General features: G+C 46.7%; 2 protein-coding genes and 1 long non-coding RNA gene across 6 annotated transcripts in view; 2 read left to right on the forward strand and 1 right to left on the reverse strand.

The window, feature by feature from the left end:
- Positions 1–11,794, forward strand: part of LOC147026845 (sulfotransferase 1C2-like) — a 58,740-nt gene extending 46,946 nt beyond the window's left edge. For all 3 annotated transcript variants that reach the window (XM_085882690.1, XM_085882691.1, XM_085882692.1), the window contains 4 exons: positions 4,117–4,243; positions 5,897–5,991; positions 6,694–6,874; positions 11,141–11,794. In XM_085882690.1, coding sequence (XP_085738816.1) covers positions 4,117–4,243; positions 5,897–5,991; positions 6,694–6,874; positions 11,141–11,253 — 516 coding nt within the window. In that variant the 3' untranslated portion in view covers positions 11,254–11,794. The remainder of the gene's footprint in view (positions 1–4,116; positions 4,244–5,896; positions 5,992–6,693; positions 6,875–11,140) is intronic.
- LOC147026846 (uncharacterized) overlaps positions 1–27,486 on the reverse strand; it is a 39,793-nt gene that overhangs the window by 10,640 nt on the left and 1,667 nt on the right. The gene's annotated exons all lie outside the window — the stretch shown is intronic.
- Positions 15,979–27,486, forward strand: part of LOC147026847 (sulfotransferase 1 family member D1-like) — a 77,193-nt gene continuing 65,685 nt past the window's right edge. Inside the window, exon 1 of one of the 2 annotated variants that reach the window (XM_085882684.1) lies at positions 15,979–16,114. In XM_085882684.1, the coding sequence (XP_085738810.1) occupies positions 16,071–16,114 (44 nt within the window). In that variant the 5' untranslated portion in view covers positions 15,979–16,070. The remainder of the gene's footprint in view (positions 16,115–27,486) is intronic. The other variant, XM_085882686.1, reaches the window with a different exon arrangement.

Consider the following 27,486-nt stretch of genomic DNA (forward strand, 5'->3'; position numbering starts at 1 on the left):
GAGAGGACATACAGGAAAAGAAAAACCAAAAAAAAATGTTCATTTGCAATGTAAGAAAAGTAAAACAGAAAAAAAGTAGCAATACTTCAAATTCTAAAGAGGTTACATCATTTTAGGAAAGATCTCAAACAAATAATACCAAATAATTTTCGTGTACCTCACAAATACCCTCCAAACACAATTTTTTCCACAAATTATCAACAATATCCACGCTTTGGAAAACTTAAATTCACATTTTAACCTTGCAGAAACAAGCGCACTGAAAAATGACATTACATTGCATTGTTGAAGGGGTTTTCCATTTTCCTTCTCCTTTCTTGATAAATATATAGTAAGCTTTGCAACAGCAACAACAAAAAAACATAGCAGTTCATACTTTGTGCCATGTTGGCTTTCTTTTTTATACCCAAAAATAAATTATCGAAATTAAACGTGAAATTCATTTTGAGAAAAAAAAATTTAACCAATGAAATAATGGAATGTCTTTCACGGTCAATAAAAAAAGTGAAATACGTCCTTGTTTACAGAGAAAATAGGCAGCATGCAGGTATTGGGCAAAGTTCCTGACATATGTTACATGGGATGATCCAGTGGGCATGGTGCCACTGGAGATCTCCCGTACTTTTGGTGAATAGTCTACAATACATTGATTCCCATAAAGGTTGAGAGGGAGGACCAGCAGGAAGTTGCCTCTTCCAACATGACACTCCATTTAGTGGTGACACGCCAATAATTATCTTCAAACATGACTTGTACAGGTTCTTGCTGGTGGCAGTATGTGGCTCATCTGTCCCTGTGCTAACAGGGGGGAGATCTCTGGGAGAACAGTCAAGGAACAGTCTAAGGAAATGGGGTTTGTCAGGATGAACATGAGGGTTTTGAGTCTATAGTAGTTGTAACTGATTTTTTTTTTTTTTTTGCACAACTTTCCTCATTATTAGTCCAAGTGTCCTCTTGGATCGAATCCCTGTTGAAGTTGAGATTTCCTCAACAGTCTTCCACCCTACACCACAGTTTGGCCGTAGGTTTCATACTTAGTTTATGCCTGCATCATTGAACCGCTGGCACAATTCACGACTCCTGAATATATCAGGAAAGAGAGGGTGAAAAATTGCGACTTACCTTCATACATCCCTGGGGAGTATGCATCCACTTTGTGACTCACAGAAAGTCCTTTCTAGGCATTGAGAAGGCTCTGTTAAAATAAGGGGAGTACCGATGTATCCGCAACCTTGAGGTGTGTCAGGGATACTTTGAGACCACAGCCAAAACTGCCCACTTGTTGCAAAATGTGACAGGCCAAGGGTAGGTTTGGCAGGTGTTCAGCATATCGGAGGCGTTGGATGGATGACAAGCAAAAGGCCATGATGCGGAACTTCACATGAATTAGGTTTTGACCTCCATTGGATGAAGTATGGCATATTACATTTGGCTGCAGCCAGTGATGGCCTCCCCCCAAAACATCCACCAATTTTGTCTGGATCGTGCCCAGCAATACTTCCGGTGGTTGAAGGCAAACAAATTTTGCCATAGAGCTGCAGCAACCAAGTTATTGGCCACCAAAACAAGGCCCTTAAAAGATAGATGTGGCAGGTTTCTCCGCCACCTGTTCAATTTCTAACTTATTTCTTCAGTGCTGTCTTCCCAGTTCTTTTTCATAAATTGTGTGTAACCCAGGAAAACACCAAGATATGCAACACCTTCTTTCTTCCATTCCAGGTTTTCTGTAAGTGGTGGTGGAGGTGTCAAGACAGGAAGGGAATTTTTAAGGTATGGCACCCACAGTGCCTTACTTTTCTTCCAATTAACTTTTAGGGAAGAAGCCAGGAAAAAAGTTCTCAGGGATTCTGAGTGCAGCGATATCTTTGTTGCTCCTGCTGATGACGCAAACATCATCAGCATAAGCAGAAATCTTCAACAGAGGACTCCTTGGAAAGCAAGTTAGACTGGAGATATTCTCCCTCAGTGTACAAAGTAGTGGTTCTATTGCCAACGCAAAGAGCAAGCCTGAAACTGGGCAACCCTGCCGCACCCCTCTCTGAACCTGTATTGGGAAATCAATTAATTGTTAACCTTCATGATACTAAATATGTCAGTGTACAATAAAGCTATAAAGGCTCTGAAATTCACCCCTAATCCATATGCTTTGAGGATCCGCCACAAGAAAACGTGATCAACACTGTCGAAAGCTTTTTCCAAGTCTAAAAAAAAAAAAAAATACCAAAGTCCTTTTGATCATAACAAGCACACATTACATCCCGAACCAAGAAAATGTTATCATAAATGGAACGACCGGGGATGCAGAAAGCCTGATCAGGTAGGACAAGATCACCAATGACTTTCTTCAGTCGATTTGCCATCGCTTTTGAAAAGTTTATCGTCGGTACAAAGTAAAGAAACCGGTCGCCAATTTTCCATCCATCGGAGATCACCCGACTTTGGGAGGAGACTCACCACTACTCTCCGGAGACTTAATGGCATGAGACCAGATTGCAAAGATTCTTGGAATATGTTCAAGACTTCCGGACCTAAAAGGTCCCAAAATTCCAAATAAAATTCAGGAGGCATGCCATCAATTCCGGGTTCCTTTCCAGAGTCCATTTCACCCAGGGCTCGTTCTCATTCTGCGAGGGTTAACGACACCTCCAGTTCCAGATGCTGAGTCTCAGTCAGGGATGGGAGATGGGAGGTAAAGAGGTTTATATTATCCTCACAAACATCTTTTTTGAGAATAGTTCTGAATAGAACTTTCTAATGGTATTTTTTGCCTCGTCAGAATTTGTAATTACGTTTTCACTGCTGTCCAAAACTGATAAAATAAGCCGAGATGGCTTGGTTTCGGCTTCGAGGTGGAAAAAGGATTTACTAGGGCTATCCGATACTTTTAGATTATGGATTCTAAGCCGAACTAATGATCCTGCAGCCTTTTCCTGCAAAGACTCTCTCTAAGCTAAGTCCTTTTTTCGAGAAGCAATTTATAATTTGTCTCATTTTCTTGTTTTGCCAGTTTGTTCTCAAGTTTGAGAATTTTGGGTTCGAACCGGGCTAATGTGATTCGATTTGTATGAGTTCTATACGAATGAAATTGTTGACAAAACAGCCGTATATGGGTTTTCAAATTGTCCCACCAAACGTTACTGGATTGGAAATAAGGCTTTTTTTCAGCTGTCGCTATTCAGAGATTGCATAAAGCTTCCTTAAAAGTGGCATCATCAAGAAGACTAGTATTAAATTTCCAATAAGTACTTCTATGATGGAATTGGGGACAATATAGGCCCACAGTGACCATGTGGTAGTCAGAGAACGTGAAGGGGAAAAGATTCTTAAAACATGGGGTGATGTACCAGCGGTCGGTCAAGCCTCGCTAAGGGCACATGACCATTGGAGCATCAACACCATGTATACACCTTGCATCAAGTGCCATACATCAAGGAAACTGGCGACGGAAAGAAAATGGGAGAAATCAACATGGCCTTCGGGATGTGGTTCCGGTGAGTTTCTGTCCAATTTGGGCTCAAATGTACAATTGAAGTCACCCCCGAGGCATATACACTGATTGAAATCAAACAATTCTAAATGGTTAATCACCACTGAAAAGAGTTTTTCGGTCTGAGATCTCGCTTGGTGTATATACATTAAAAATGATAAATTTTAAGTTATTAATCACCAATTCCAGGGAAACAAAGCGGCCCTTTATCACCTCCTGAAAGAGGCAAGATTCAGCTGCAAGTCCTGGTTTTAACAATAAAAAACCCAACTCTAGCAGATAGGGAAGGCATGTTACTAAAGAAACATTTACCTTTAAAAATGCTGCACCAGTCATGTTCAACCTTATCAGTGATATGAGTTTCCTGCAAGATGATCACATCACCTTGCTTCCGTTTAAATAAATTATTAACTTGGGTTTGGCAGATGTGGTTAGCACCACCACCATTTATTTTCAGTGTTGCATAAGTGAGTGTTTTCATCATTTGGTTGTAGTTTTTGTTTGATGCTGAGAATACTCAGGTTTTTTAAAATTGTATTTAAATCCCTCTTTTTGGACATGACAGTTTGTGTCTGGCTCAATTTCAGGTTCTTACGGTGTGAATACATATCTGTCATGTTCTTTTCCAGATCATTTATGTTGCTCGAAATGCAAAGGACGTTCTGGTGTCGTATTTCAACTTTGCGCGAATGGTGCAGTTTGAGTCGGATCCTGGTACCTGGGAAGAGTTCTTCACAAACTACCTAATTGGACGCGGTATGTTTAAGCTTGCACTGCTCAGACACTTGTTAATTTGTCTGCAGGATTTACTCTAACCACTCTTTAGCATTATTCACAAAATACATTTGCACTTATCATCCTTTGGCATTATTATGATTTATGGTCTGCTGCACAAGGATGTTGGATCTGCAGTTTCTCCTTCCAGTTGATCAAAGCTCAGCTTGTTTGTTTTTCCAGACCAAATCCATCCGTTCTTTTTGTGCATTTTCATTCCTGTGTTGTCGTTTGTATTTTCATCCAATCTTCCATGTTAAACCGTACCTTGTTGTGCTGTTTTGTCATATTTGTGTTTGACTCAGTCCAACCTGATCTCACCTGATCTCACCAGCATACAAATTCTGTTTCTGATCTGAATCATAGCCAACATGTGGCTCTCAATGGAATCCTTTCATCCCTTTCCCTGTTCAAGCTGGAGTGCCCCAAGGCAGTGTTCTTGCCCTGGTCCTATTCCTGATCTTTATCAGTGATCTCTCTGATTCTCTGGAAAATCCTCTTTATCTATTTGCTGATGACTCCATCCTCTGTCGTGACATCCCTCATCTTTTCAGATCGGCAGGCAGCAACCTATTCCCCCTCTTCAGACTTTGCAATAATCACAAACTTGTCAAACACTTGGAATATGTTTTTTTTATCCTTACTAATCTCACACTCACACTTACACTCTGTCTCTCTCCAAAAGTACCATCTGGCAAACCCCTCCCATCTACATTCTTATCAATTCTCTTGAAGAAGTTCAGTTTCTAAAATGTTGGGTCGTAACATCAGCTGTGATCTTTCATGGACAAATCATATTTCTCAGTTGGCATCCAAAGCCAGTCATTGACTGGACATCCTCCATCATGCAAGTTCCTTCCTTGGCAGTCCGGAACTCTTATCCACTTACAAGACTTTCATCCGCAGCTTGATGGAGTGACTGCTCTCCCCCTCTAGGCTGGTGCCACTGTTTAACACCTTTCTTAGCTTGATGCCATGTAAACCCTTATGGTGAAACTCCAAAAATCCCAAATGACTGCTCACCTACATTCATTCATTACTCTTTTCTTTCTCTCACCTGTGGAGCCAACTTTCACATTCTTTTCAATCTCATTCTTCCCCCCAGGTCTTCAAACGAGCTGTTCACCACCATCTCAGAACTTCCGCAATCTAAAATCATTATCTTTTCTCACATTGTTAATCCCCCATCCCAATTCAAGCCCTCCTCCTTCCAAATTTTAAGTTTTTCTATCCTGAAAGTTTCCTTCTGTATCCATCTTGTCCACCCGATGCATCCTTTCCTGCCCCCCCCCATTCCCCCCTCCTCATATCCATTGTTTGTCCAAATCTCCCTCGATCTTGTCCTTCAACTCTGCTGTTGGTGTTCCCTCCTCTCTTTCTACTGTTCATTTTGTCCTGTTATGTCCTGATCCATTCAGTGTACTCACTCTTCCTTGAGCCTTGAAAAAAAAAATAACCAAGACCAATGATTTATTTTAAAATTTAATCACATTCTTAAACAGGAATCCAATTTTCACGTCCAAAATTCATTTGGTGATCTTCCCTTTTTCCTGGATCCTAAACGGTATTTTTACCAAAATATTTTACCACGTCCATGGTAAGTTTCACTTTTATGGAGACAGCTCTGTTTTGCAGTTAGTTACGGCTCTTGGTGGGACCACGTGAGGGGATGGTGGGAAAACAAGGAAAAGCATCGAGTTCTCTTCATTTTCTTTGAGGACATGAAAGAGGTTTGTGTGAAATGAAGTGTGTTAATCCTGATAATCAATCATGAAAATAATTTTATTATGTTGTCATGACAATGCCCCTGTGGGTGGGTTAACTATTTGGTGAAGGCAGGTATCGGGTGGGGGTGGGGGGGTTCTGCACCCATGATGTAGTGTGCAGGTGCCATATTGTTTGGGAAGCTAAACAAGCAAGAAAAGGTAAGCAAGGCCAATGAATTAAAGTAACCTTCCATTGTAGAACGATCCCTCTGACTTCGCCAAAAGACATTGTAGTCCTGAGTTTGAGCCCCTATTTTTGCATTCAAGTAACACTCGGTGGGGTTGAATCAGCCTGTCATCCTTCTGAGGTTGGCAAAATGAGTACCAGTGTACTGCTAATGCAGAATTTTATCAGTGGCACAGCCACACCCTCCTGCAATGATGCTACCTGCAATGATGCTACCCGCAATCGTGTGCTGCATACGAAGGAAGAGGGGAGGATTCACCAAAGCAGGTCTGCCACCGTAGTATGTGTAGGAGCTTAAAATACAGTCTGGGGTTCAACCTCAGTGCATGAACACAGTGGTTGCCAAATTCACATGGCCTTTCACCCCTCAGTTCGTCTTCAGAGGTAAAACTTCCAGTGGGACTCGGGGTAATTTACATGAACATCGTCATGTCAATATAATGTGAACAATAAATGGAATTTGTCTGTTTTCACACCAGAACCTTCGTCGAGAGGTAACCAAGGTGGCAAAGTTTTTGGATAAGGATCTTTCAGAGGACACCCTTGATCGTATCGTGCACCACACAAGCTTTGCAAAAATGAAAGGCAATCCGATGACCAACTACAAGACTATTCCTTCTTTCATCATGGACCAATCCATTTCACCCTTCATGAGAAAAGGTTTGTTATCAACAACTTAATTTTCCAAATGTGACCTGAACGGCTAAAGCAGGTCTAAAGGTGGTCTTGTGCATTGGTTGATTAGTGAAACACTTGGTTGAAGTTGTTGAGCCCATGAGAAAAGTCAAGCAACCATTTTGAAGGTGGGGCAAGGGCAGGTGGAGGTGGTGCTGTTGAAGGCAGGTGTTTGTAAGAGTGAAGTGAGGGAAGGTGATGCTGAGGTTGGTATATTTTTTTTCATTCTGTATGAAGTATCACAGATCCACAGTTGGGTTAGTTCAAAGAGGTTGGGGGCAGGTAGGGGGGGGCGGGGGGACTAAGGGATATTTAAGGAAGGTTAAATAACATCGTGTTTGGCCAGGAAGTAAGGCGTTTGTAGTCGTACATGGATAAACAGCTGATATAGGGAACGTTTTTTTCGGAGGATTGCAACAGTAGGTACAGGGTCAATCAGAATCATTGGTATTGTAGTTCTGGCATCTGCTCTGAGTCTGGGAGATCGGTGGTTCGATTTTGATGCTGGCTGAATCGCAGCAAAGACTTTAAAGATATGGGAGGTGAGGGAAGGGGGAGGTGATGGTTAAGCAGACACAACGCAGTGCCACGCAGCTCCAGGTAAAGCTGACAATGTTTTGATTTTATTCATTGAGGGGTGAATCGTAAATCAAAAGAGGTATTGTTATCAATGCATAGGAAGTTGGTGAGGCTTCATCAGCAATGTTGTGTGCAGTTTTGGTCATCACATCCAAGGAAGGTCATTGCTTTCATTGAGGAGGTTCAGCATCGAGCTACTCAATTTGATTCCGCTCATAGCTGGATGAAGCTATGAGGAGCAGCTGAAGGAGACATGACTTTATGCGTTAAAAAGGAGGTGATTACACTGAACAACAAATTTCAAAAAATTTTTTTTACTGGAGATGTGTAAAGTGATTAAGACTAATTTGGGTACGCTGATTTCAAAAATCATAACCGTTTTGCTGTATCACGTCAGGATTTTCAGGAACAGAAATATTCCCATTGCCTGGAAGTCAGGATTTCAATGAAATTTACATATGTCTTTAACATGTCTATTTCGTACAATTGTTGTTAACTTGTGTTATATTTCTTTCTTTCAGATAAAGATGAGTAGGCGTTCCTGTACCAATCATCCTGACAACTTCTGTTATGTCTGTGGTCGGTATACCAAAAAAGATCAACAGCGAAGTATATCTACAGCAGTGAAAATGAAGGCCGCCTACTTTCACTACTTCGGGTGTAAGGTGGGGGACCAAGAACAGAGCTGGGCACCACACATCTGCTGCACAAGCTGTCACACAACCTTGACTCAGTGGTTGGTGGGCAAGCGCGTGAGCATGCCATTTGCGGTGCCCATGATATGGCGTGAGCCGCAGAATCATCATGATGATTGTTATTTCTGCTGCACAAGCATCGCCGGCTTCAACAAGAAGACTAAAGGTCACATCAAGTACGCTGACTGCGTCTCTGCTCGTAAACCTGTGCTTCATGATGACGAGAACCCCGTTCCAACACCTCCAGCTGATCAGAACATAGCTGTAAGCAGTGGTGAAGAGGATGGTGATGATGAACCTTTTGAACCCGACACTCAAGAATCACACCTTCTGAACCAGGGAGACTTAAATGATCTTGTAAGAGATCTCTCGCTGTCAAAGGCGAAGGCAGAGCTGCTTGGATCAAGGCTGCAGCAGTGGAATCTACTTGAACCTAACACCAAGATATCCTTGTTCAGAGCACGTCACAGAGACATGGCTGAGTTCTTTGAGATGGAAGACACGATGACATTCTGCAGTGACATCAACGGTCTGTTGAAAGAACTTGGGTGTGATCACGATCCTGCAGACTGGCGCCTCTTCATCGACTCGGGGAAGAACAGCTTGAAGGCTGTTTTGCTCCACAATGGCAACGAGAAACCATCAGTCCCACTGGCTCACGCGTTCGGCATGACAGAGACCTATGAGACTATGCGGCAGCTGCTTGATTCCATCAAGTACAATGACTTCAACTGGCACATCTGCGGAGACTTGAAAGTGGTGGCGCTTTTGTTGGGGCTGCAGTCAGGCTACACGAAATACATGTGCTTCCTTTGTCTCTGGAATAGCAGAGACGACAAGAATCACTGGACGAAGAAAGATTGGGAAGAGCGAAAAGAGCATGTACCTGGTCGACACAACGTGAAGCATGTCGCCCTTGTCGACCCAGCCAAGGTTTTCCTTCCACCAATCCACATAAAGCTCGGCTTGATGAAAAGTTTTGTACGGGCAATGGATCTGAATGGGCGTGGGTTTTCATACCTCAAGGAAAAGTTTGGCAACACCTTGTCGGAGGCCAAGATCAAGGCTGGTGTCTTTGTTGGACCGCAAATCCGACAGATTATGAAGGACGAAACTTTTCCAACAACTCTAAACCCCAAAGAGCTGACAGCGTGGAGGAGCTTCAAAGCTGTGACGGACAACTTCTTGGGGAACGAGCGCGTGGACAACTATGAAGAAATAGTGCAGCAGCTGCTGGAGTCCTTCAGGAAACTTGGCTCCAGGATGTCCCTGAAAATCCATTTCCTACACCAGCACCTGAACTTCTTCCCTGACAACTTGGGAGCAGTCTCGGATGAGCACGGCGAGCGATTCCACCAAGAGATTTCACTCATGGAGACGCGTTACCAAGGGCGGCACAACCCGAACATGATGGGCGATTTCTGCTGGTTCCTGCATCGTGAAACTGACACAGAGCAGCACAAACGCAAAGCCAAATGCCTAAAGCATTTTTAATTCCATTCTAGTGGAGTTTTTCTGTAATTTCTATAATTTTGAAGCATTCATGATGAAATAAATGAATAAATGAATTTTTGTAAATTTCATTGAAATCCTGACTTCTAGGCAATTGGAATATTTCTGTTACTGAAAATCCTGACGTGATACAGCAAAACGGTTATGATTTTTGAAATCAGCATACCCAAATTAGTCTAAATCACTTTACACATCTCCAGTAAAAAATTTTTGTTGTTCAGTGTTATGAAAGGACCTGATAGAGATGTATAAGATAATGAAGGAGGACGAATTCTTCAGCAGAATGGGCAGTGACAGGAACCGGGGCCATAGCCTAAGAATAAAGCAGAGGAGAGTTAGGACAGTCGTAAGGCAAGGATATTCCCTATATTGCTCCAACTGCTCTGTCCTCTGACCCTCCCTATCTGTTCCAGGATGTGTGTGTTCTTCCAGTAACCCATCCTTCTTAAACATCCAAAATCCAGGCTGACTGCACACCTCAACTCTTTTATTCTTCACATCTCCCATCTGACTCACCACTTTCCAGAAGCTGTTCTGCATTACTTTTCCTTCGAGGGTTTTAAGCAAGCTGTGCACTACCATCTCTTGTCATCTCAAATTCTGACACATGATTTATATCGTCCCCATTAACCTTTTCTCACCCAAATCTCTTATTTAATAGTTTCACTGCTTCATTCTATCCTCCCTCTTCTTTCCCTTTCCTTTTGGTCATTTCTTTATTTGTCACATTGCCAGTTCTACTTTGCTCTTCCATGAACCTCACTTTTGTCAAGAAAAAAAGAGAAGTGGATCATTCACTCAGAGTAGTTAATTCATGGAATGGCATCCCTGGAAAGGTAGCTCCAGCAGAATCAGTAAATCAGTATAAACTCAAATGAAATAGGAACCCAGATGGATACTGGCAGAAGACATTGACAGAATTGTTCGTTGGCTTGAGTATGGATGGGTGATACATTTTTAGTGATTGTGATGTCTGTAAAAGGGACTTGTCAAAAAGTGGATGTTCCCACAGTCCTGGACGAAGGCCTTTCTTGTTCGACATTTCCTTGGTTATTTGTCTCTCTATTTTAAAATAAAATTATGCTGTAATTGTGGGTTCTTTCTTTATTTAATTCACTTATTTTTCTCATTTTAGACTCCCTGTCTTTCTGTTGTTCCAACATCCTGTCAAATTTATGACAAAATGTTGATAACATAGTTGTACAAATCCAGAACTTTAACAGTTAATCTTTGTTAATCAGGCGGTGATATTAACCTGTTTAAGGTTAGGATAATGATTCGTAAATTTGAAGAATAAACAACTCGGACTGATAAGTGGACATTCCTTCTCCAGTATATTATTTTCTTTACGTCTTAACGAGCAAATCTGTATATTTCATGCCCTCGTCACCCCATTAGAAACTAGATATCCCATATGTGAAATGCAAGTAACTCTTTCCCCTCCTCCCTATAAAAAATGTTCCAGGTGAAGTTGGAGACTGGAAGAATCATCTGACTGTGGCTCAAAACGAGATATTCGACGAGGTTTACAAGAAGCTCATGGCAGGAAGTTCTCTATCATTTAAACACGAGCTCTGATGAAACGGTTCCTTGGCTAACAGGGTTTGAATCCTCTTGTGACCGGCTTTATACACTATTGTATTTGGCTTTGTGAGTTGGGATGATTAATTTAAAGCGCAATTGTTAAAATAGAGATTTTCTTTCTGCATTATGGCAAATTATTTTATGAATATATTAAATTAATAGACGTTTTAACAAGGAATTTATGGTTCAAATATGGTAAAGTTTAATTGTAGATAAAAGAGGTTTGATTAAATTCTCGTGAATAGTATGGGTCATTGTTTTTATTTTATCTCTTTCTCGTGAGGGCATCATCTATACTATATGAGAGCCCTTTGTGTGTCTGTGTGTGTCACCATTTTCCTCAGAGATGGCCAAACGGATCTTCGTCAAACTTTCAGTGGTTCATCAGTGAGTGCCTGGAAATGTTTCCGGCAATTTTTATTTTTGTTCAATTTTGAAGAAAAAGGTTGGATTGTTTTTTTCTAAATCGCTCTGTAGTGCCTAAGGCTTTGTATCTATGACAAAGGTGATATATTAAAGGATACCTGACCCCATACCTTCGTGGGTGTAGGGAAGTGTTTTATGCCCCGCCAAAAATAGGAAAAAAGAAATTGATTTCTTCAAAGTACCAACATGATTAGAACAGCACCGGACAATGCCGGGTACCGTTGCTAGTTCCATATATATTTGAGAAGTGTCTTTGGGATTGTTTGATTTATATGCATTCCTAAAGCGCTGGACAGAATAGGTTAAAGTGATGTGTGCACGGGGAGATTTTGCAGGGGTTAAAATAATTCATAAGTCAGGGTCGAAGGAGATCCCAATTGTCTCTTTGCAAATGTGTATCCTATAGTCCCACCTCGTGGAAGCCAGTATAAATCATACATCATAAAAGGGAATGTACAGGTTCTTTGCTCGTATATGAAATATACATATTGTAATGTGTGTAACATTCTTTTGTTTATAAGGATTGTAGAATATACTTGATTAATTTATGGAATGAACTTGTTCGTTTTTTTATTTATCCTCAACAAAGCAATCATAAAATACCAATAGATGCACACATGCATGCTAAGTTCAAATTGGAACAAGTGAAGAATTGATTGGCCTGCCCTTTGGAGACTCTTCATTAATGCAACATTTATCTCGTGCTTCCATGTTTTAAGACATGTGACTGACACACCCACCATGAGTGTAATTTATGAATGTAGATACTGATCTGGTTTGGAGTTGAACATTTACATCATCAATGAATATGGATTATGCATAGAATATACATTGGTGATCCATTCCATATGGTGCTCAATCACTTAAACAACCGCATTGAATGTGTGGAGTGGAAGTAGCATTATTTTTGCATGGTACATTAGACTGTTGTATTAACGACGGGTGGGGAACACTTCCGTGGCCCAGAACCAATCCCGGGTATGTCACCCCTTAATTGCAGGGTGTGGAAATTTCTGTTGAGTTGTCATGGGAATCAAAACAACACACCAGTGAGGGAAATACAACAAGGCTTTCACTACATTGCCACTGGGCCTTTTGTTTTCATGTTAACATTATAATTTGCTGAACCCTCGAAGTTAGGAAATACGAATGAATGTTTCATGTTTTAGAGACGGTATGGAGCCTGTCGCACACCTGAGAAAATCTGACAAGGTATGCTGGGAAACAAAGTTTGGATGAAAGTTGAACACACCATGTATGATAATTGCAAAGCATTAAGAGGTAAAGAATAATGTTGAACACGAAGGAGAACAAGTGTGGGTGGCATATGGAAGGTGTATATTGGAGGATAAGTAATAAAAACCGGGATTTGTGAAGATGACACAAAAAAACAAGTTGGCCGGGCTGCAACTGCAGTACTTTGGGAAAGCTGTACTGGATATGGAAGGTTGAAGCCATTTGAAGTAAATCAAATGTGAAGGCGGATGAAACAGGTTCGTGCCGACATTTACATGGGATGGAATGCTGAAGCAAAGCTGATGAAGGAAAATGTTAATTGCAGGAACGAGTTGGCTTTGTTATAGCTGTACAAGGCAAATCAACACGTTTGTATGAGGGATCTTCAACACACAAGGCCATTTGGCTCATTCTTGTGTCATATATGTCAGGGAGTGGGGGGGGGTGACATGCCCCCACCCCTTCTTTTTTTTTACGAGGTGGAACAACATTTTCATTGCCCCCCCCCCCCCAGGTTTTTAACATATTTTTCTGTACAATCTACACAGGCAGGGTTAAGGGATATCTCGCATATTACCCAAATTCATCAACTTATGATGTTTAAATATTAACTTTCCCCAAATAAGTTTTCTTTGTCATCAATACTGTGCTGGTAGCCAGTAATTGATAAAAGCGAGCAGTATTGGTTTGTGCCTGAGCACTGAACAGATAGACATGTCCACTGCAGTGCTGTTTTGCTTCAAGTTATCTTCTAAAGGATCCTCTTTGCTCGCCCATAACAGAATTTTCAGGAAAGAAAAGTTAATTTTTTTGTTGTTGTATCGGAGATGAATGTGTTATCGTGCCGAGGGTCCTCACAAGGCAGACCATGGTCCACATCTGAATCCCCCATGAAAAGGCCTCTGGTGTTTATCCATTCACACCAACTTGATAAATAATATACACCAGAAGGGATTAATGCAGGTAATTAAAATTTACATTTATATTTGTTCAGCAAGGAAATCCGATGCAGGAGGAGGCCATTCGGTCCATCATGCCTGTGTTGTACCAATACCGTGGGTGCGTTCCATTAGCAAGCAGCTTGCTTGATTCAAAATGCTCACACGAGCACTCCAACGGAACAGAGTGCTCGGCACCACTTAACAACATGGCAGTGGGTACTTCAGCAAATGCTGTCTGGGCCGTCGTTTTCAGGTTTACTGGATCCTCTAGTGACAACTTCCCCAAACAAAGTTATTGTGTTAATAGCAGTTACAGTGTATGAGGAAGAGGGAAAGAAAGATTAAAAATGGGGAATCAGAAGGAGGACCCCCTGCCAAGCTTATCTGTGGACCTTCCACTGTGCATTTGGGGAGGGGTTCGAGGGGATTTGCATGGTTGTAGATCTTGAAGAGTTAGGATGAAAAGTAGAAGCAACAATAAAAGTATGAATGCACGTTTACATCTGGTTTATGATCGCAATCATAAACTTTGGCACCAAGAAGAAGTTTGAAATTAAAAGCACCTCTTTTTATTAATTTAATTATTTCAAAGAAACAGAGCAAAAGTCAAATTAAATCCTTAGAATGCAACATAGCAAAGAGCATCTAAATTGAACAATTTTCAGGGGCTAAACATGCCGGTGTAACAGGATAAGTCACCCCCTGGACAACTCCCCCCCCCCCCGGGGGGGGTACTTGTCCTAGGATAAGTCTCCCCCTTCCCTGGATAACTTGCCCCCCTATGGCTAAACATCGATTTAAACGAAAAATATCTCCCTCTCGTTGTTCATGTTCTTTACATACATTTTTTATCCATTTTCTATTTTTAATCCGAGGACAAGTACCCCCCCCCCGTCCAGGGGGGTAGTTAAACTGTTACACCGGCTCATCAATATTGGCTCTGCGATTTGCACTTGCAATGTCCCCCCCTCTCTTTTTCATCGCGATCTACAACTCAGCACTCAATTGTAGCATTTGTACTTATGATACAGTTTCTGTGAACTTCAACTTTCAACTCGGTAAAGTCACAAACGATGTGTACCTGATTGCATTGTTATTGGGGGGGGGGGAGGATGGGGTGCAAGGGCAGGGACCCCAGTTGCCTCCTATTGGTCCGGGGTTCGTGTGAACGTCGGTGTCTGAGTCGTCTCACGCCTCCCATTGGTCGGGGGGAACATTCCATCTCTCTGGGGCCGAGTCGGAGCTCTGGTGGCCGAGAAAACTCCGCCCACGTACGTGGTCGAAGGCACGTTGTCAATGGCGTCAAGGTGAAGGCGTGTTGTTATAAGGGGTGTAAAAATCCTAACTATTAAAATAATGCACAGTGCATTTACATTTATTCACCCATTAGATGATGGTCAACTCGCCTCGGGATGGTCAACTCAGCCGTCAAATGAAGGCCCACCTATTCGGTGAGCTTGGGAAATGGCGAAGTATGGTCAAATGTGACCAAGGAGGGACTGTGAGGAGTGCTATTTTATGGTCAGATCTGATCCATAATTAATACATATATATTAGTTAGATGTAGGGATTCGAACCCATTTTTATATACTCTGTAATGCATTTTAAAACTCTCTATAGTTTTAGTGGCACTGTTTACCAGTGAGTCAGTCCACCAGATGCCCTCTGAAGGCACTGGCTGTTATTTTAGTGATAACAAACCAAGACATGTCCTTTCTCATGTAAAGCTAAACTTTATCTTGTTTTTCTCAAGCATTCCACTCCTGGGCTCTTGTTTAGTTTGAAGCTAAATATGTCCCTACTCTTACCATCTTTGTGAACTTAATAGGGGGTTATTGTTTGTCCTTCAAACACTCCACAGTGATAAGAATCCTGGGCAGGGGAGAGGGATTGTCTAAGATAATTGCTGGGCCCAAAAATAAGCTGTTCGATTGTTCCACCCTCCCTTGCGGGAGGCAAGGGAAAACTCTTAGCTCATATCTGAGTACACATTTGGAGATCTTGTCACACCAACTAGGGTTAAAGTATAACCAGAGAGAGATTGGAATAAGAGATACATTGTATATAAGGGAGAGTTTTTGAATGTAAGACTCAGTGTGGTTTTGGTAGCTCTCCACTGACTGGTTGAGCTGCTAACATCACCTCCGCTGGCATGTGGTACTTCAATAAAACTGCATTTTAGTGAATCCTCTTCGACTGACTCTCTTCATGCCGGGCCGGAGAACAGAGTCTTCACACTGGGTTCGGTCAAGGTTGGGAAACCCGAAAAATAAAAACATATGTGACTGCAACATTGTGTGACCGTGGAAATACTGCGGCCGTCCTATAATTGCTAGTGGCCGTAGATTTTTTAGACCCTACGGCTGCCTAGCCAAATGTGACTGAAGCAATAAGGCACATGCCTTGCCTGCCTAATGGTTAACCTGGCTCTGGTGCAAATTATTTAGAGACTGTGAGTCTCATCTCTTCTCCTTTTTCTTCTCATTAACTCTTCTTCATTGGTGTGTGTGTGTGTGTGTGTGTGTGTGTGTGTGTGTGTGTGTGTGTGTGTGTGTGTGTGTGTGTGTGTGTGTGTCTGTGATGTCGCCTGGCATCGTTTAAGTTAAGAGTGTGGAAGAATTACATCGGATAACCTTCCCTGTGTCTGCTTTTGTAAGTTGCTTGTATTATTGTCACACCACACTTTTCTTCCTATCTCTGCTTACACACAACAATAAACTACATTCACTGTGCCACATATCTTTCCTCACCTGCCTGTTTATAAATTATTAGTAGAAATGTTCCCAGCTCGTTTTTGTCTTTTCTTTCATTGATCCAGCATGGTCCGTATCCTTGCCTAGCCGGGACTTTCTTCCCAACGATCCGTTCCTTTTTGCCGGTACGTCCTTGGCAGTGTCGCTCGGCTGCATCTGATGCGGAAAGGTGATCTGTTTCGGACAAGGCATACTGAGGGCGTGTCCCCCAGTAATTAGGTCACGTGATTAATTAAGTAACCTGGTTAACCAATAGACAGATGACCCTAAGTCATGTGGTTGAGTTATTGGCGTTCACGGTCGGTTATCGACCCACCACGTCATGGAGTTATCCATGTACGACGGCCTGTGATTGCGTGGAGTCGGGTGGGAGCTCGAGATAGCTCTCCCCCCCCCCAGTCTCCTCACCCGACCCCTGGCCCACAACAATATATATATATATATATATATATATATATATATATATATATATATATATATATATGTATACATATTGTTACGGTTTCTGGAAATTCACAGAACATCATTCAGGTTCCCCGAAGATCAGTTATGTCTAAGTCTGTGTCCAGATTAGATTTCCCCACCGATGTCTAACGGGAATTATTCACGTGCCAGGCTGTGAACCTTTGAGGTCATGTTATTCTTTCCTATGGTTATTTTAAACAACATCTCACCACCTTTGCCACAACTGCCAACATCTCCTCACCACCATCGCCACAACTGCCAATATCTCCTCACCACCTTAACCAACAACCGCCAATATCTCCTCACCACCTTCGCCACAACGAACAACATCTCCTCACCTTCATCTCTACAAATGCCGCCATCTTCCCCAACAAACGAACAACGTCTCCTCACCTTCATCTCCACAAATGCCGCCATCTTTTTGCCAGCAACGGCATCTCCGCCGACGGACGTGGGGACTCCCTCGTTGGAGCGAAAGCTGGTGATTTCTACCACGTCCGTGTTGTTCGCGTTTGACGGCAAGATCGGATCAGAAGGACAAAAGGGGTGGAGCCAGCGGGGGGTGAAGGGTCAGAGGTGAAAGACCAAACACCACCCCCCCCCCCGAACCCAATAAAAGGCCGGGCTGAAACCCCAGGAGTTGAGTTTGTTTGGAGTGGAGCTCGGAGTGGAGGTCGGGGCTGAGTTGAGTCTGGAGTCTGGAGTCTGGAGTCTGGAGTCTGGAGTCTGGAGTCTGGAGTCTGGAGTCTGGAGTCTGGAGTCTGGAGTCTGGAGTCTGGAGTCTGGAGTCTGGAGTCTGGAGTCTGGAGTCTGGAGTCTGGAGTCTGGAGTCTGGAGTCTGGAGTCTGGAGTCTGGAGTCTGGAGTCTGGAGTCTGGAGTCTGGAGTCTGGAGTCTGGAGTCTGGAGTCTGGAGTCTGGAGTCTGGAGTCTGCAGTTCGGAGTTTGGAGCCTGGAGTCCAGCCAAGCCTGCAGTGCTATGCAGAATTGTGGATCGGTGGAGGCAGCCGGAGAGAAGTAGCCAGCCAGCGACATAACGGTCCAAGATGATCGGGCCCTGAGACGGTCCGAGCTACACTGAGGAGTGAGCGGGCTCTTAAGAGAACATCAACTCTAAAAGAGCAAGGCCCGTTCGCTCCTCTGAGGCGTCGTCGGCTAGGCCCGATCGACCAGGCCGCATGGCAAGGCCTGGACCAACCGAATCGCCATTACACCAGCTGCCATGTTGACGACGAGACACCGAGGGTCGCCCAGCGAGTCACCACGAGGGTGGCAGGTAACTTGCACGGTCTCGCGGAGCTCCTTCAGTCCTCACAGCTCTGCGGAACATTAAAGGCCTACTGGCCCTGTTCTCCCTGTTCTTGTCTGGGGTTTTTGTATGGAAGTCTGTGGCGCCTTGTCCCACAAGTAGAATTGTGGTTAAGTGCATGTACAGAATAAATAGACAACTGCTGTAGGTCTTTTTGCTCGTGTCTTGTCCCTAACCCCAATTCATTGCATACGTGCTTGTATATGTGCATGTATAAATAAATGTCATTGTTTGAATATACACCTGCTCGTTGCGTCCCTTCCTCCATTGAGCTGCCGTAATTGCGTTCGGAATAATAGCTGGTTTTTAATAGCCGATAAGATAATCGGGTCCGATGGGGCTTGGCGATAACAAAGCACTCGGCAATCGCAAACAGCGCGAGCTGCTTAAAGCGGCTCGTGTCCGTACGGGTCCCGTCAAGGTGTAAATCCCCGGCAATTCTGTCTGTGCGAATAATTAGGTAAATCGACAATTCGGCGATCAACCCTGTCGCGCATGGACAGAAGAGTTGGCTGATTTATGATTTAAGCTGCGACCAGAGTATATCGACCCCATAGAGTTCGAAAATGCACTCCATTTCCACCTCGGACATCCAGAAGTACCCGTAATCGTACCTGACCATACCCTAATTTATTTCAGTCATGCGGCTAAAAGTCGTCATATGGAGCGACCTCTAAATCACCTCCGATCAAGATAAAATATTTAAGCGCGTTATTAGATCATATTAGAATAATTTTAAGCTTGTGGAGCAACATTCTATTTTTTTCGACTTTTTTGGACCACCCTAATATGTTTGTACTTTTATATATTTATATATATATATATATATATATATATATATATATATATATATATATATATATATATATATATATATATATATATATATTGTTGTGGTTGAGGAAATTCGCAAACCACCACTCAGGTCCCGTAGGTGAGATATCTCTATCTCTGTAAGTATATGTGTAGTTAGCCCAAACCCGTTGTTTAGAGGGAATAAATGTCATTCATTCGGGCTGAGACCCTTCAAGATAGCCGTTTTTCTGTTCTATCTTTATTTTGAACCAACCACGTCTCAACCGCCATCACACAACAACCGCAACGCCGCTTCACAACAACAACAACGCCAACAGCCACGACCTTTACCTTCACAACTCGCTCTCGCAATCATCGCATCACCACCATTCCAAGCGTCACCGTGGCCAGGGATCACCACTTTAGACCCTCCACCGCCTTCACCTCTCCTTCTGCGGCCATTCCCGCGCCGCTTGTGAACGCCGAGCGTCGGGCTGTCCTGGCCTCGTACAGGGCGCCCGCTGAGCCGCGGGTACAAAGAGCGGCCTTTCCGAGGGGAAGTCGGATCAGGAATGATTCACGCCCACTTCTGATCCGTCCAATCATTAAGCGCGGGGCGATTTGGCCCCGCCTCCAGGTGCGTCGGAGTAGAATCGGTATATGCAAATTCGAGGATCAGGAATAATTCACGCCCACTTTTCATCCGTCCAATGGGCGAGCGTGGCTCCGCCCCTGAGCCGATCCTGATCCGAAAATCTGCATATGGTTTCTCCTGCTGACTATAAAGTGCGGGGCGAATCGAGGAGAGAAGAGTTTCTGTTTCGGGCTCGGGCGCGTTGTGGCGGCGGCGAAGAGTGGCAGCAGCAGTCAAGACGGGTCTGGAGGAGAGTCGGTCTGTCGGGGTTCGGAGTCTGTCGGGGAGCTGCAGAGAGGAGAAGCCGGGAACGCGGTCGAGGGCGCAGTGGAGTCGCTCGTCGCGGGACCCAAGCAAGCCAGCTATCCTCTTTCCCCAGAGCATCAACAACCCCCCCTGTTTCCCCCCCCCCCCGCGCTGAGATATTGCGAAAAGGGGGGCCCCGTTCCCACCCCATTCCAGGCAGTGCCAGCGAGGCCCGCGGAGGAGCGCGGAATCGGGGCGCCGCCGCCATTTTGCGGCTCATCACAAGACGGGTAGGCTCTACGCGGTCTCGCGCCCACAGACCACGTCTGCCCCCTTGTATTCGAGGGTGGCCCTTTTGTTTTGATTTTGAGTATGTGTTGGCGGCGCCGTCTGTAAAGTAAAACTGTGTAAGTGTTACCGTGTGCTCGCGTAGTCGGTAGTAGATCTGCATTGTGTTTCTTTTGTTGCAATTGCTTTTGGTGCATAATTGTTGTGTTCCTTTTGTTACATTTGCTTTTGGTGCATAATTGTTGTAATTGTATATGTGTGCTTTCCGTTTGCCGCGGAATAAATGTGAATTATGTTGAACTGTTTTTCCCGTTTCGCTTCGTCTTTTCTTTAATTGAATCTCCATCTTACTTCACGTAAAGGGTTGGTCGTGGGCTAAATACGCCCAATAATTAATCGAACCGTCGAGGTTGACGATAACACCGCTCGGTTATCCCTATAGTACGGAACGGGTCGCTTAAAGTGGCCCGTGTCCGAAGTCGACCTGCGGCGAGGTGCGATCGCCCGGTCTATCCTCCGTGTGGGTACTTAGGTAGGTCGAATTTGGCGAACAACCCTATCCCACGCGGGGGGCCGATTGGCACGATCGTGGTGAGGCCGAAAGGCCCACCCGTGACTAGTTCCCGGCGTTAGTCCGAGAGGGTCACGACGGAATTGTCCGTCCGGTGGGCGACGTGCCGCGATTCGAGTTACGTGGCCGCTCGCACGCCGGCGGGCGCGAATTCGCAACACTGGTGTCAGGAGTGGGATACAAACCCATCCCCCTCCTCGCGGCACTGGTGTCGGAGAGCGGGAAAACGGGCTCTCCTGTCTCCAGCTAAATTCACGGGAATCAGTCCAGGGGTGAGAGGAGCGACCCCTGATTCCCTCCAAATTACGAGCGATTTAAATTAACGCTTTACGAGAAATAAGATGGCGTCTCAAGGCGAGCGGGAGCCGGGGGTATTAGAAATGGATTTGGAATGTGTGGAATCCATGGTCCAGGGTGAAAACCCCGAACAGGAAATGTTGGTTGTACAGGACGAACTCGCCCAACTGAACCCAGAGCCCGAATAGGTGCGGCGGCGGCCGCGGTGTATGACACCTCCCCTCCCCCTCTCCGCCAAAACCCCCCCATCCTTGCCGAGTCGGCTCGGCTGAGTGCACCCGACATGGCCCAGCTTTGCGCCATGCTGGCGGCAATGAATACGAGGATGGATACAAACACAAATGAAATGAAAAACGAAATAAAAGGCATGAACAAGCAAATGAACGAAATGAAAACGAATATGGAAACGAATGCGCAAGGAATGAAGGAAGAAATGAAAGAACTGCGGGGTGAGATGCAGCAAATAGGCCGAAGCCTGCAGGCGGACATGAAGGCAATGGCAGCGGAGCTCAAAATGGCGACGCCACGTGCGGGAGCGAACGAGCTGGGAGGGAGTGCAACGGCTGTCAGGCCCGCGGTGGAGGCGGGAAAGGAGAAAATAATTCGGGGGACGTGTTGGGCGAGAAGCATGACGGTGACCGAGAGGGAAAAACTAATTGGGGTGACGGAGACGTGCACGAGGGAGATAAGAGACGAGGTGAAAGGAATTGCGAGGGAGAGAAAAGAACAATTAAGACGGAAAGCAAGGATGAGGTACGCGGAGATCGTGAAAGAGCAAGGAGTGAAACAGAGGGAAGGACGGGAGCGACTTAAGGAGAAAGCAAGGTTGACCTACATAAAGATAAGGGAAAGACGCCAGAAAGAAGCAGAGACTAATATACACGAGGGGACAACAGAAACTAATAAATGTACAGAGACACGGGAGATGGGAACGATAGAGGAAAGACTACACGTTGGGGACGGGGTTGGAGACGCACACACACACGCGGAGGTAGTGGAGGAAAGTGAGGGTGAGCTGGCGGACTGGGTGGAGACCCAGTGCGAGCAGCTGGATGGCCTCCTCCAGGAACGAGGGGAGGGAGTATGCCCCCTTGAGGCGGATCACGACCAGGTGAGTTCGGTCGTGTCGAGCGAGGTCGAGGGGAGGAGTGCTGCGGACGGGTGTACGGAAAGCTTGGGGGGTATAGAGGCCCCGGAGACCCTTGTGGGGACACGAATCCCCAGTGTGGTTGTCCCGGTGTGTGTGGTGCAAGGTGTGAGTGCATCCCCGTGTGTGGAAGCGACCCCGTGTGCGAGTGGTGTGGTGGCAAGTGTGCCGAAGGGCGTGCTCCCCAGCACGCCGTGTGTGGATGAGGCACCGCGGGCGAGTGCCCCCGCGTGTGTGAGTGGAAGGCCGCGAGTGAGTGGAGCCGCGTGTGCGCCAGAAACTGCACGCGTGTGCGAGGCACGGTGTATGAGGGAAATGGCACGAGTGAGTGAGCGGCCGAGTGTGAGAGAGACAGTGTGTGCAAGGTCGCTGTATGTGAGGGAGATGACTGTGGGCATGCGTGAGCATGCAGCCGCGTCTCCCAGGGTGAATGTAATGGAGTGGTGTTTGAGTGTCGTGACACGCAGGTGTGCGTGGGTCGAATGGCGACGACGGCGACATGTGAGGGACAAAAGCCGAGTAGCGGCTGCAGAGGTTTCGCGGACCGTGCCGGGTTCACCCAGCAGCGAGCGCGAGGTCCGTGCTGTGCAACGCACGAGGCCCCCACGTGCTCGCTTGCGGGAGTGAAGCCCGGTCCGGAAACGAGCGCGGTGAATGTTGCCGATCCCGCGACGGACAAAGTTTAGGCAGGATTACGGATTTGGACCGGACGGGTTCTCCACGCGGGCATGTGTGTGAAGCTCCAATGGGCAGAGCACATGTGTTCGCGTGGGGAACCCCTCGAGACGTGGGGCTTGTGTTTTTTTATGCGCACGGTGACGTCATGGCTGCACGTGGGGTTGGAATCCGGCAGGAGGGGTATCCCTGCCGGATGGTACCGTCCAAGGAGCGACGAGGTGCACGTGCAGCTGCATGATGTCACGGGCAGGTGCAAAGTGCACGAGCTGTGAGTTACCGCGCTGGTGCTGCGCAATAAAAAAAAAAGCAAGCCTCACTTTCGGGTGAACAGGATTCCCGGGCAAGGGGTGGATAATCCCCTTGACCTGGGCACAGGATGGCACTAGTTAGGGGGAAGGGTTAGCTTAGCTAGACCGGCTCCATGGAGCAGGGCAAGTCCTCATGGGGCCCGTGGAATGTATTAGTTAGAGGGATTGTAGCCAGATTTAGGATGGGAAAATGGATGTATGGGATTAGATGAGGACAGTGACAGACAGTGAGTGTGTAGAGGGGACGTAGTTTAGCTACGTAGTGTTAAAAGGAACGTGCTGTAGTGTAAGGGACGACGTGGGAGCACGAGTTAGTTAGGGGATGTAGTTAGAAGGATGGCAGAGTTCAGCGGTGTGTGTGTTGAAGAGTTGGTGAGCTGTGTTGTGCTTGGTGAGTGAGTGAGGCCAGCGGGTCTGTGTGAGTAGAGCGAATGGGGAATGCATGGTGCAATGAGTGATTGGGGGGAGGAGTGACTCCCGCCCAAGGGACCCCCGGGGTCAGTGTAGAGTGAGTTAGGGGGTTAGTTAAATTGAAAAATGGAGGTCGTTTTGCTGTTGGTGGGAGTGTAGGCTCGAAACCCATTTGAAGGGGTGCAGGAGCCCTGTTGACGGGCTGGGAGCGTGGCTGCGAAAGGTGAGTATCGCTGAGTGGGTACCCCGGGCACCAGGCTAGTCGGCCGTAGTAGGCCAAGGGCCCATGGGGGGCCGGGATAGCGTAGTGGGCACGGGTGCGTCCGCTTGGTGCGGGGCCCGGGGCGCCATTAGCCGCGTGGGCAGTGTTGTGGGCACGGGTGACCCTCGGAAAGGGGCCTGGGAAGCCAGCCTGCCACGTGTGCGTTTCAGGGGAGGTGCCATGGGGGGCACTCCCCGGTGTTTAGGGAGCTGGTAGGCTCGGAGGCAGTGTAGTGCCCGGGGGTGCCATCGGAGAATCGGCAGAGGGTCGTGCCTGCCAAGGGGGCCACGCGTCCCAGCCATGATACCGTGTGAGGGCACGGAAAGAAAATTGGGGGGCGAGGCCCGAAATTGTAAGGATACCAACACAGGCGACGGGAATCTGGGTTGTTAGAAGCAATAGTTTAAGCGTGAGGCGCTTGTTGAAAGCCCCGGGGTAGTTGAACAGTGAAATGGTTAGGGTAGATTAGGAAGTGTACCCCTCCGCACCATCCATCCCTTCGCTCTCGTTGTGGGCCGCTGGACCCACTTTGTGTTATAGATCGCTGAAGTCTGCGGAGGCCATTCTGAGGCTTGAGTTGGGCCTCGACACAGGACGCTAGCTCTCCCTTATTCCCCTCTGGGAAGGGAACGTAGGGGTTGGGAGAAGGCTCGGTGACAGGATAGGTTAGCCGAACAAGGACAGTAAAGGGGGTTAGGGGACGATTTATAGTGGGGAAGTAAAAATAAAAAAATAAATAAAAAAAGTTGGGGCTAAATTGGGTTTTACAAATTAAGGGGGTGGGTATGTACAGTGACAGGCAAAGGCGATAGGTTGGGAGGAAGACCGTAGGGTAGGTCCGAGCCTGCCTTCCGAGTGGCCAGCACCACTGCACTCGCTCCACCAACCTCCACTGAACGGCGAAGGCTGGCCAGCTTCATCTGCCGGCTGTGTTGCTGCAAGGCCTGTGCCGGCCAACTTCATCGGCAGCTGTGTTTGCCTGCAATGGCCCTGTTCTGCAGGCTGTGGTTGCCTGCTCACCTTTGCCATGCCATGCCCACTGCCCCTGTTCACCAGCCCCTGTTCAATTTTGCTTTGCCCCCCCCCCCTGTTCATTTCCATGTGCGCCAGGATCAAGGCAACAGTTTGCAAGCTGCAAGAACTACCCTGTTGGCAGCTACAACACGGGCCTGCAGTGGCGGCCCGTGCACCGTGTTTGCGTCCATCCATTCATCCATCCATCCATCCATCCGTTGTGTTCATTGCGTGTGCCACTTGAGCTGGCACGGAGACTGCGTTTGTGCAGCCAATGCACCGTTGTGGTTCACTGGGTTCATTTTCAAAAGGGGAAGGCCTTGGACTGCGTGTGAGCAGCCGGCCACGTTCCCTGTCACCTGCATTGTTTGAGCCAGAGACTGCATGCGAGCAGCCTGGCTCCCTGCTAACTGCTTTCTTTTTGCAGAGTCCATTGATCCTGGGCCATGGTTTAGTGTAAAATTTGTAAGTTAAGGTTAAGATGTACTGTACATATGAGTGCGCCCCTGGCATGTGTGTCTTAGCGCCGGCAATTTTATTTAAGTCGTCCGTGTGAGTGGGTTTGTTTAGTTAGTTACTCAGCCCTCAGGTTATTTATTTTGGGGACACGAATACCATGAATGTCGCACTCAGGGATCCGTAGGTAAAACGTACTAGGGGAGAACTACACATGATGGCACACGAAAATTTGACGACTCGGGACGAGTCTGTAAAAAGGGGAGGGGGTAGTGTTGTGGTTGAGGAAATTCGCAAACCACCATTCAGGTCCCGTCGGTGAGATATCTCTGCAAGTATATGTGTAGTTAGCCCAAACCCGTTGTTTAGAGGGAATAAATGTCATTCATTCGGGCTGAGACCCTTCAAGATAGCCGTTTTTCTGTTCTATCTTTATTTTGAACCAACCACGTCTCAACCGCCATCACACAACAACCGCAACGCCGCTTCACAACAACAACAACAACGCCAACAGCCACGACCTTTACCTTCACAACCCGCTCTCGCAATCATCGCATCACCACCATTCCAAGCGTCACCGTGGCCAGGGACCGCCACTTTAGACCCTCCACCGCCTTCACCTCTCCTTCTGCGGCCATTCCCGTGCCGCTTGTGAACGCCGAGCGTCGGGCTGTCCTGGCCTCGTACAAGGCGCGCGCTGAGCCGCGGGTACAAAGAGCGGCCTTTCCGAGGGGAAGTCGGATCAGGAATGATTCACGCCCACTTCTGATCCGTCCAATCATTAAGCGCGGGGCGATTTGGCCCCGCCTCCAGGCGCGTCGGAGTAGAATCGGTATATGCAAATTCGAGGATCAGGAATGATTCACGCCCACTTTTCCTCCGTCCAATGGGCGAGCGTGGCTCCGCCCCTGAGCCGATCCTGATCCGAAAATCTGCATATGGTTTCTCCTGCTGACTATAAAGCGCCGAGCGCGGGGCGAATCGAGGAGAGGAGAGAAGAGTTTCTTTTTCGGGCTCGGGCGCGTTGTGGCGGCGCCAGCGAAGAGTGGCAGCAGCAGTCAGGACGGGTCTGGAGGAGAGTCGGTCTGTCGGGGTTCGGAGTCTGTCGGGGAGCTGCAGAGAGGAGAAGCCGGGAACGCGGTCGAGGGCGCAGTGGAGTCGCTCGTCGCGGGACCCAAGCAAGCCAGCTATCCTCTTTCCCCAGAGCATCAACAACCCCCTCCCCCTGTTCCCCCCCCCCGCGCTGAGATAGTGCGAAAAGGGGGGCCCCGTTCCCACCCCATTCCAGGCAGTGCCAGCGAGGCCCGCGGAGGAGCGCAGAGTCGGGGCGCCGCCGCCATTTTGCGGCTCATCACAAGACGGGTAGGCTCTATGCGGTCTCGCGCCCACAGACCACGTCTGCCCCCTTGTATTCGAGGGTGGCCCTTTTCTTTTGATTTTGAGTATATGTGTTATCGGCGCCGTCTGTAAAGTAAAACTGTGTAAGTGTTGCCGTGTGCTCGCGTAGTCGGTAGTAGATCTGCATTGTTTCTTTTGTTGCAATTGCTTTTGTTGCATAATTGTTGTGTTCCTTTTGTTACATTTGCTTTTGGTGCATAATTGTTGTAATTGTATATGTGTGCTTTCCGTTTGCCGCGGAATAAATGTGAATTATGTTGAACTGTTTTTCCCGTTTCGCTTCGTCTTTTCTTTAATTGAATCTCCATCTTACTTCACGTAAAGGGTTGGTAGTGGGCAAAATACGCCCGCCAATTAATCGGAACCGTCGAGGTTGACGATAACACCGCTCGGTTATCCCGATAGTACGGAACGGGTCGCTTAAAGTGGCCCGTGTCCGAAGTCGACCTGCGGCGAGGTGCGATCGCCCGGTCTACCCTCCGTGTGGGTACTTAGGTAGGTCGAATTTGGCGAACAACCCTATCCCACGCAGAGGGCCGATTGGCACGATAGTGGTGAGGCCGAAAGGCCCACCCGTGACTAGTTCCCGGCGTT

Source organism: Eptatretus burgeri, chromosome 5, assembly GCF_056783735.1.
Source record: "Eptatretus burgeri isolate ZD-2024b chromosome 5, Ebu_testis_v1, whole genome shotgun sequence".
Taxonomy (NCBI): domain Eukaryota; kingdom Metazoa; phylum Chordata; class Myxini; order Myxiniformes; family Myxinidae; genus Eptatretus; species Eptatretus burgeri.